This window comes from Sinocyclocheilus rhinocerous, unplaced genomic scaffold (genome assembly GCF_001515625.1).
Source record: "Sinocyclocheilus rhinocerous isolate Xijiao unplaced genomic scaffold, SAMN03320098_v1.1 scaffold2000, whole genome shotgun sequence".
NCBI classification, from domain to species: domain Eukaryota; kingdom Metazoa; phylum Chordata; class Actinopteri; order Cypriniformes; family Cyprinidae; genus Sinocyclocheilus; species Sinocyclocheilus rhinocerous.
Genome location: NW_015630998.1, coordinates 618,019 through 628,162, shown reverse-complemented (window position 1 = coordinate 628,162; position 10,144 = coordinate 618,019). Strand labels below are relative to the sequence as shown.

Here is a 10,144-nt window from a genome sequence, read left to right as displayed (position 1 = left end):
CGCCTGCTGCGAGCTTCAGTGTAAATATTGCGTCAAAATCAAATCAATTTGAGCGCGGTTTAAACCCGGATGATTGTAACCACTCTTAGTTCGTCTGCCTTGGCAAAGCTAGCGTGTCTCCGACATAGTGAAAACACTTGTTGCCTTCTCTAGTGCAGCTCAACCAGGTCTCGTCCCATTCGTCGGTATTTGTGATATCATAAATCCCGGAAAATATGCGTTGTAGTCGAAACGAGTCGTTCGTTGTAGTTTTTGAAAAGTGATTTCTGTTAAATAAAATATCTCCTTTTGAAGTGGACTTTGAGCTTTGTAACTTTGCAGATCTTTTTTATGCTCAAACAGCAACATTACAGACTAACTAAAGTTGAAAAAGTGAAAAAGCATAATAGGACCCCTTTAAAAAAATGGCTTGCGTACTTCACATCTGTACCATTCCTTGATTATAGAGAAATAATAATAATAATAACTCCTGATATCCTGATATACATCCACTGCCATTTTGGTTTATTAAATAATAAATATCTATCTATTAACTATATAAATAAAACAAAATTGCAGTTTAGATTTATTAAATAATAATAATTAAAATGTCTATTTATTAGTTATATTAATACAATTTATATTAGTAAAACAGTAAAAAAAGGTTAATGATAAAATAATTCATTTTTGTTTATTAAATAATAATAAATATTGAATTATTATTTTTATAGAGGTAATATTGTTAATAAATAATCATTCAATTACAATTTTGGTTTATTAAATTCATACATAAGACATTTTTTTATTAAAGTTTATATATACCCCACCATTTAAAAATCTGGGGTCAAAGTTGTTTTTTTTGTAGAGATTAATACTTTTATGGACTTTTTTTTTTTAAATAGACATTTAAAAATCTATTTCAAATAAATGCTGTTCTTTTGAACTTTCAATTCATCAAAGGATCTTGAAAAAAAATAAATCAGTTTCCACTAAAATATGAAGCAGCACAACTGTTTTCAACATTGCTAATAAACAGAAATGTTTCATGGGCAGCAAATCATGATCATCACGAACCTGTTTGTGTGTCAGCAGCCTGTCGTGGTGCAGCGGCAGCAGGTTTAAAGGCAGAATCGGCTGGTTTCTTCCTCACCACCAGAGACCCCAGAGCTCCCTTCCCACCCAGACCTCCGACACTCCTCTCCCAGCTCTCCACCTTCTGTTTCTTAACGCCCACAGATGATGATCCCTGTGGAGATCAGGAGGAAACCAGCGTATACATTAATGAGAGAAACAGACGGGGCGTTTGATGAATAGAAAGACAACAGAAAAACACATGTAAGCTAAAAGAACAATTGATTTTTGCACAGTCAACAATCCTTGTGAGTGTTTATTTTGCAGCAATGCCTGGCTGAATATTATCCTGGTTAATATTTATTGTGATAAATAAACAAATGGATATGAAATACTGATTTGAGCTGAAATTATTATGCGAGAAGATAGAGTGTGGAGTGATATGAGAAACAAGAAACTAGCACAGCTACGTAGGAAATTATCTGCCTGAGAGCAACTATGACGAAAATACTTGATTGCAGCATGTCGCAACTGACCAATCACAGTGGAATATCCAGAAGCATGTATTAATAAAAATCTAAGGTAATATCTAAGACTTTTTCCAAATCATAATTAATAAAAGTGACCAAAATAAAATGTAAAAAATGTGTCAATGTCAAATAAAACAAGTTAGATTTGAATCTAATGAGGTGGAGGCTGCTGTCTTTCTCTCCACCTGTGGTCCTGTGTCCCTGTCTGTGGTGAGGATGTCTGTGGGTTTATCAGCCGTGTGTTTCCTGCTTTGGTCTTTTGCATCTTCGGTCTCTTCTTCAGAGTCCGAGTCCCTCAGTCGTTTGACCAGAGCTCTCTCCAACATCTCTCTATGAGGAGCAAGAGAAAAGGGAAGTCTAAACCACCCTATATTATATAATCCATGCTTTTTATCTTGTTCGTTGTAGTTTTTGAAAAGTGATTTCTGTTAAATAAATTATCTCCTTTTGAAGTGGACTTTGAGCTTTGTAACTTTGCAGATCTTTTTTATGCTCAAACAGCAACATTACAGACTAACTAAAGATGAAAAAGTGAAAAAGCATAATAGGACCCCTTTAACTTCTTGTTTATTGAGCTGTTCATCAAATCAATATCATATTTGCACTGTACTCTTTGAGTGATATTAACTATATTAGAGATGGGTTAGTCATATGGGGGCATTTTTTCCCCTTATCTTGAATTTTGGGGGAATTCTAAATGTATTTTAATAGACTAAATCACGCAGTGAAAGCATGAAATCTAAATGCCCTGGCGCAGAAGTCTAACCTAGTGACTTTTTTGAGTGAGTTATTTAAATTATTTATTCAACGATTAGATCAACCACATTGCATACTTCCCTACTATATAGTAGGTAAAATACGGTTTGTAACTCTAACTTAAACTACTTCTGGTGAGATTCTAAAGTGTGCACCCAGTGGAAACTTTACTATACCATGAGGCCACAAGGGAGGGTTTGTAAATGGCAGAGTAGCAACACAACTGGTGCCGGTGTGTTACAATTTGGCAATATGGCTAATGTGATATGTCTGGATTAAATTCAGACTTCACACATTCACACTATAAAGAATGTAAGTTTTAACAGTTGTGAAGTTGTTACTTATTAAAAAGAAGTGTCAAGAGAGTATTTGATTTCGGACACAGTCTGTTTTTGTGAGTGAGTCATTAAATCATTCGCTCAGAAACACTGATTCATTCATTCATCAAGAATGAAGCACCTTTACTGTTTTGAACTGCTTTGACTTCGTTTGGAACTAAAAATAGACAAAATATAAAAGCAACATCACACAATTGTGCTGGTGGTCCAAATAAAAAATGCAATGAAATGGTGAATAACAAATACGTTTGCATTGTGCACATGTTGACCATGGCTTTGTTTTGTATTGACTATTATGTTTGAGGTCCTCTGACTCTAGATTTCTTGAGCTGCAACTGTCATTATGAAGCTCCTCGGTGTCCCACAAGTGACAAATTGAATGCTACATCAGCACACAGAATATCGATAAAACCAATTGGCTGGAGAATCATTGCATTTCCCACTTGTAATTGAAAATGACACCTACCACAGGCAATTGAAACCTCAAGGACTGTTCAGTCTGGGTTGGTATATCTCAGTGGGTAATATAGATACAGTATATCATAAGATTCAGCCAAAAAGTTCAGATGGGATTGGGAGCCTATAACTTAATGGGATATTTTTGGGGGATGTATGATAGGGAACCATTTTCTATCATTCAATAGACAACCTTAAATGAGACAAAACTGTGTAGGTCTTGTTGAGACTTTGTTAATTACAGCAGAGGGGCTGCACACACACACACGCACACACACACACACACACACACACAAACACACACACACACACACACACACACACACACACACACACACACACACACAAACACACACACACACACACACACACACAGAGAGCTCTGTACAGTACCCTGAGGAGAGACACACACTCACAGCAGGGTTGAATAATGGAAAGGAGATAGAGAGTTCCCTCTCTTGCCTTTATTTATAGAGGTTTCTTGGCGGTCTGTGCACTAATTAATGTTTCTGTGACCCGCAGACACCCGAGGCGTCAGCGCAGCATGAGCTCCCCTCCGTTGATCTTGAGCAAATGCCCTGCGTTACGAGACAAGCTCACCTGATAGTCAGAAGTGAAATAAATGCAATATTAAGTGGATCCCGTGATCAAATCATGGCCAAATTGACATGTCTGAAAATGTAGCATTTCCTTATTAAGAAATGTGACGCCATCCAGATGGGTTTTTTTCACAACGCTTCTGATATGTATTGATCTTTGTCGAACACTGTAATTAAAGGTAAATCCCTCGTTGTGTGGCCTCGTGCACATTCAACATGGGTTTAGATTTTTTTCAGCAAATTTCTGCCTTTGGTGGTTTAAGTAGACTAAGTAGATCTTAGTCAACGTACTGTAAAAAGAAAGTTAAAGCAATAAAGAAAGTCTGATCACAGACTGCTCTGAATGATGTGGTAATGATGTAACCAAGTCTTATCTTAATTATGCACTTTATTGTTTTTTTAAATCAAAATTATATTAATGTTATGTTATGTTATGTTATGTTATGTTATGCTCAACAAAGACTGCATTTATTTGATCAAAATATAGTAAAAATAATATTATGAAATATTTAAAATTTTAAATAACTGTTTTCTATTTTAATATATTTTAAAATGTAATTTATTCCTGTGATGCAAAGCTGAATTTTCAGTTGCCATTACTCCAGTCTTCAGTGTCACATGATCCTTCAGAAATCATTATAATATGCTGATGTGGTACTCAGTTATAATCAGTTATTACTGGTGCTCAGTTATTAATAATGATTCTTATTATTATCAACGTTAAACGTTTTGGCGGCTTAATGTTTTTGTTAAACTCACCAGTTATTTTAAAATGTATTCATATAGAAACTGTTCTTTTAAATTGTAATACTATTTCACAATAAATAAATAAATAAATAAATATACAAATCTTAATTATTCCAAACTGTAATGTATACATGCCACTGTATATACAGTATGTAGCATACTTCATATTTAATATTTTATATATAAATGAGTTGTTATGTGGTCGGTGTTGCTCTTTGCGGCTGTACCACTCCTTGCCTTTCCTCCTCCTCCTGTCTCAAGGGCTGGAACCCATCCAGAACTCTGTCCCAGCCTTCAGTCAGCGTCTCCCTGCTGTGACGTAAGGCATAAATGAAAGAATCAGAGGAATAACGAGAGTGCAGTCTCAAGCAATGCTGAGCTAAGGTTAAAAAGTCACCATATATATACAGTAAGATCAACAGTGGCAACATATTAATAACGTATTGCATCCACACTGTGTCTAGACAGTGAGTCAGGAGACTATAGTAAATAATTCATTTTAATCCCTTAACAAGGAATTGTTGCTTCATTTTCTGAAGAGTTTCTGGCAGTGACTAAAACAGTCTGTGGTAAACACACAGTATCAGTTTCCTCATGACTCTGAAAACACTCATGAACTCTGCTAAAGGAAGAGGCTTCAAGGACGCGAACAGAACAGAAGATATCAAGAGAATTTGTGTCAGCAAGAGCAAGGATAATATGTTTAATGAAAACAATTTGGATGTTATTTCAACCAGTCATGAAGGACTATTTGTTTACAACATCAACATCTGAACTGTCCATCTGAATGGTAACACATATTTCTTTTTTTTTTCTTTTCTTTTTTTTTAATTGTCAAAAAAATCATAATCACATCCTGCATTAAAGATTGTTATAGTATTCAAGAAATGTAATGAATGCAGACTGAAATAACATAAAAATGATTGCTGCGATTAGTTATCACAACTTGAAATTCAACACTAGAATAAGTAATAATGTGTTATTTCAGATTTATAAAATAAGTGTTCCTGCTTGCTATAAAATTAGAAGTTTAGTTAACTTAAATTTAGTTTGGATTTGGATATTAAGGTATCACAACAAATGTTAAGTTGTTATAACTAATTGCAGCAGCATTTTTTTTTTACAGTGTATATAAAATACAGCACATATAACATTAAATAAACACTTTAATCAGATTGATTATTAATATCTCAAACCCCTTTCAGGGCATCTCTACTTAACCAGCAGGATTATTTTAGGTGCAAAAAATTGTTTAAAATGTTCCTAAAGAACAATTAATTTGGTCAATTTAAATAAATAAATAAATAAATTTGTTAGTTTATGCTTGAAACTAGAAAAAAAAAATCTAAGATTAATTTAAGATATACTGAAAACAAGTATTAATAGCCTGTAAAACAAAAAAATATATATAGTTTAAAAATGGCAAATTTTGTATACATTTTAGTGAAAAAGTCCTAACCCTTGGTAGTGTTGGAGTAAGTTAGAACTCACAACTGATATTACTTTCGATTCACTCTTCAGGTTGGATAAGGAAGGTCAAAGTCAAGCACATTGCATTGTGAGATGCAGTCTGCACATTTTAGTAGATGTAGTAGATCACCTGGTGTTTTATGCATGAAAATGTGCTTACTGTGCATGGTTCACAAACTATTGCATAAATAGTAAGAGTAGTACTACAAACATTGTCTGACACAGAATGTCAATGGCTGAAGGAAATGCTTTGTAAATGTCATCCACAACAGAGCTTGTTCTTTAAACTGGCACTGAATTTGGCTTGCAGTCAGTTTGTCTATTAGAAAGGCTGAGATTGCCTCCCCCTGCCAATTTCCCCGGTCTGTCAGCATGATCGAGAGATTCTGTGTTTCTCCATCCTGATGATGCAAGAAAATCAATCGAAAAGCTTATTTCTGTGCAGGGATTTTGACCTAAATTTCAGTATGTCTATGCATGCTCTCCATCATGCAGATTAGTATCTTAATTACTGTAAGTACGCCTTTCTCATTGGCTGCAACTTCCAACCGTATCATCACCCTGTTGACGTCTGTATTAAAGAGGTCAGTGAAGTAGGCAGGGAAAACCCCTCTCAGATAGCATCAAATGCTTTACATTCATGAAACGAGTGTGTGCTAATCCATGCCGTGCTTTCCTGTTTACCTCAAGGGCAATTACTCACTGGGGAGTCTGGGGTAGTTACAGTAACATAGCCTTGCTCAATTTACTTCCTGCTAAACCCACAAATTACAGGTCTCTTTTATTTGCCCCCTGTTGCTAGGTTAGCTTAATTACCCAACACAGCGTATGTGTCGTAATTACTGTGTTTAGATCTACCGTCTTGTTGATTTATGATTGTCTGGCTTGTAACACAGAACTGACGCTTTGTTTCAAGGGCCTACACTTAACGTGGAAACTGATAAAAGTTGTTTTTACATGCACTAGACTTATTTACGAAATGCCTCATTTTGTTTTTACAACTCAAAAAAGTCATAATTGGACAAAAGTTGTTTTTCAGGTAAAGGGTAAATTTGTTTTCGACACAACTTTGGTTAATAACGGAGCAAATTGCTTCTGAGGGGTGCTTTGTCTCATAAATCTGATTTTGTCCGGATTGGATTTTTTGTGATTACAGTATATTAGTGGTTTCAAACATATTTAAAACGTCTTAAATTTGCTTTTAGAACTCTGCAGATTCCCCTGATTGTTACACATTTTGTAAAATCTAAATTCTAAAACCTAGTTTTCCACTACAGCACCCCTTTTCCGGCCCTTGTTTGGAAACTCCTGGTTTGGGAAAGTAATCACGTCTGAATAAGGCTTAACACATTTTAAATGCAATTTTTATGCCAGCATTTTGTTTTAATTGTATTTTTCAACATTAGTCTCATTTTGGGTTTCGCACAGTGGAAATGTCCAGAAATCTGATCCTGTCCGGATTGGATTTTTTGTGATTGCAATATCATATTGGTTTCAAACAATTTAAATATGATGAAAAACCCTTAAATATGATGCTCTCCTACAAGGTATCTTCCAAAACTATATAAAGCATACCCATTTGATAATAGTGTTAGTCATGTGATATTATTGACAATGTGTTGTTTTTACTTTTGTTTACTTAAAAAAATAGTTTGTATTATATTATTTTAGATTTTAAAATTTTTTTTAATTTAATTAACGTGAAAATATTTACCTTCAATTAATTTAACAGTATTTTTTTTCTACTTAATATTAGGTTTTTGTTTACGTTTCATACAATTAAAAATAGGGCTGTCATTAGAATAAAACAGTTGTGAGTAATGACTTCCAAACAGAATGACTGAAACCATAATGTCAATTCTATCATTATTTAACAAATGCAATATATAGGTTTTATCAGTATCGCCTTTATTTAAACACATTATCATATGAGCAAAATCTAATGTCGATCAACCTCTAATTCATATGTATTTATACTGTATATCACTACATTAACCAACATCAATACATATTAATAATACATATATACGTAACAATGTATATTAAATGTCTTGAGCATCTTAAACTTGTAGTTACACTGTTTTGCAGTTGAATGTGTCTGTTTATATTATTCGGCTTGTTCTGTATGGACAGTGTTCATTTTATTTGTGCAGGTCTTACAGGACTAAAAAAAAGTCTTAAATATGCTTTTAACAACTCTGCAGATACCCCTCATCATTAAAACATTTAAATTCTACAATCTAACTTTCCACTAACACTCCTTTTGCAGACCCCCAGTTTGAAAACTCTTGTTTTAGAAAACTGACCATGTCCGAATAAGGCTTAACACATTTGAAATTTAACTTTGATGATGCCTACCAGCAATTTTTTAAAACATAAATCTCATTTTTAGCCTTCCATCCTGCCAGTTAGCCTCCAGCAATATCCTCTTGCATGCTATAGCTCATATAATACTCAATATCAGTGTGAGAATATTTCCCTGACCAATTACCTAATTAGTTTTCCTGATGGTGAAAGCTTGCCAACGCTGCTGATTCAGGTTGGCACGACACAAGCTGGCTTGACAATGTGCTACTTTAGCACAAGTTCTCTGGCATTTACTCACATGCTGCACGTCTGTACTCTAATCGCTTTTTGTTTGGCTCTGATAGGAGATGATGACCAAACTGATAACTGAGACACCAGACCACCCCATTCCTTTCCTCATTGGCCATCTGCAAACCAAGCAGGAGAGTCCCGGCAGGATTCAGAGGACCCTGTCGGGATCTGCAGCGCTGTGGGCCGAGAGCTCCTCAGGTGGGTACAGTTCAGAATCCTTCAAGCTGTTTCGCACATAGAGAAAATGTAGATCACTACCAGTAGTTTCTCTCTTTGTAGAATACAAAGGCACACGACGGGACTCCAGGGGTTATGAAAAACCTTGGCAGATCCATCCCAAGAAGCCCAAGAAATCAAAGAGCGACCTGGCCGTGTCCAACATTTCCCCTCCGTCTCCTGAGTCTAAGTCATGTGAGTCCCGCTGCAAGAGCGAAGCTAGTGTCATTACATCAGTTTTATGTGATTCGGCTGACTGTTAATCTGAGATCAGCTGAGCATTTTCAGAGATCAGAAATAGAGGAGACCGTCTGTACAATGACGACTTCTATCTTTAGATAGTGCCATTATGGAGGCTATCAGCATGAGGTCTGAGTGATATGTATTGCTGAGGGAGTAACTCGTATCAGCGTCTTTAATAATTGAATATGATGCTATGTTACTGACAGCGGTTCTATTTCTGCCTGAGTGGAGGCTGTTGGCCAGTTTTGGGGAAATGGCACGAAGGGAGATTATAAATACGTGTAACCCCATTTTAAACTGTGGATGTGTGCATGTGCCCATTTCCAGTTGATTATTTAGATGGTTTTCACATCAGTGAGTTTGTAAAATCTTGTGATTGTGTTTCTATTTTTGTTCTTATATTTTAAAACAATAGTTCAACCAAATATTAAATTGTTTATTAATGTCCTTCCGATTGTACTGTACAACCATTTTGCTCTTTTTTTCTTAAAATGAATGTAGACACTGCCAAGATCCAAATGATTTCCCAAAAATTTCGGGAAAGGCTCAAATTTAAAGGGATAGTTCACCCAAAAATGAAAATTCTGTTATTAATTACACTCTCTCATGTCGTTTCAATCCCGTAAGACCTTCAATCATCAGAAATATCTTAATTTGTGTTCTGAAGATGAACGAAGGTCTTACGGGTTTGAAACGACATGAGGGTGAGTAATTAATGACAGAATTTTCATTTTTTGGTGAACTAAGATATTACATATCAATTTTGTGTACTGTGATAATGAAACCCAAAAAACCCCAAAATGATTGAGTGTATTTACATCAGAATCAGAATGAGCTTTATTGCCAGGTATGTTTACACATACGAGGAATTTGTTTTCGTGACAGAAGCTTCCACAGTGTAACAGAATGACAGTGACAGAACAAAAAAACAGAGATAATAAAAAAAAAAAAAATAGAACAAGTAAAATAAGGAATAAAAAATATACAAACCGACAATTGTATGTACAGGTATAGAACAATAAACAACTGCGGAGCACGCCACGGAGGCAGCCATCAGCGTCGGCACCATCGCCATCCATTATACAGTTAACAAAAGCAAAAAAGACCTCTAACACTAGCTTGCTCTATTCTTTTTCTATTC

General features: G+C 35.2%; 1 protein-coding gene across 1 annotated transcript in view; it reads left to right on the top strand.

Moving 5' to 3' along the window:
• The window catches only part of cunh8orf34 (chromosome unknown C8orf34 homolog), a 100,517-nt gene that overhangs the window by 10,610 nt on the left and 79,763 nt on the right, over positions 1-10,144 (top strand). The window contains exons 2-3 of the mRNA XM_016553585.1: positions 8,598-8,742; positions 8,824-8,955. Coding sequence (XP_016409071.1) covers positions 8,598-8,742; positions 8,824-8,955 — 277 coding nt within the window. The remainder of the gene's footprint in view (positions 1-8,597; positions 8,743-8,823; positions 8,956-10,144) is intronic.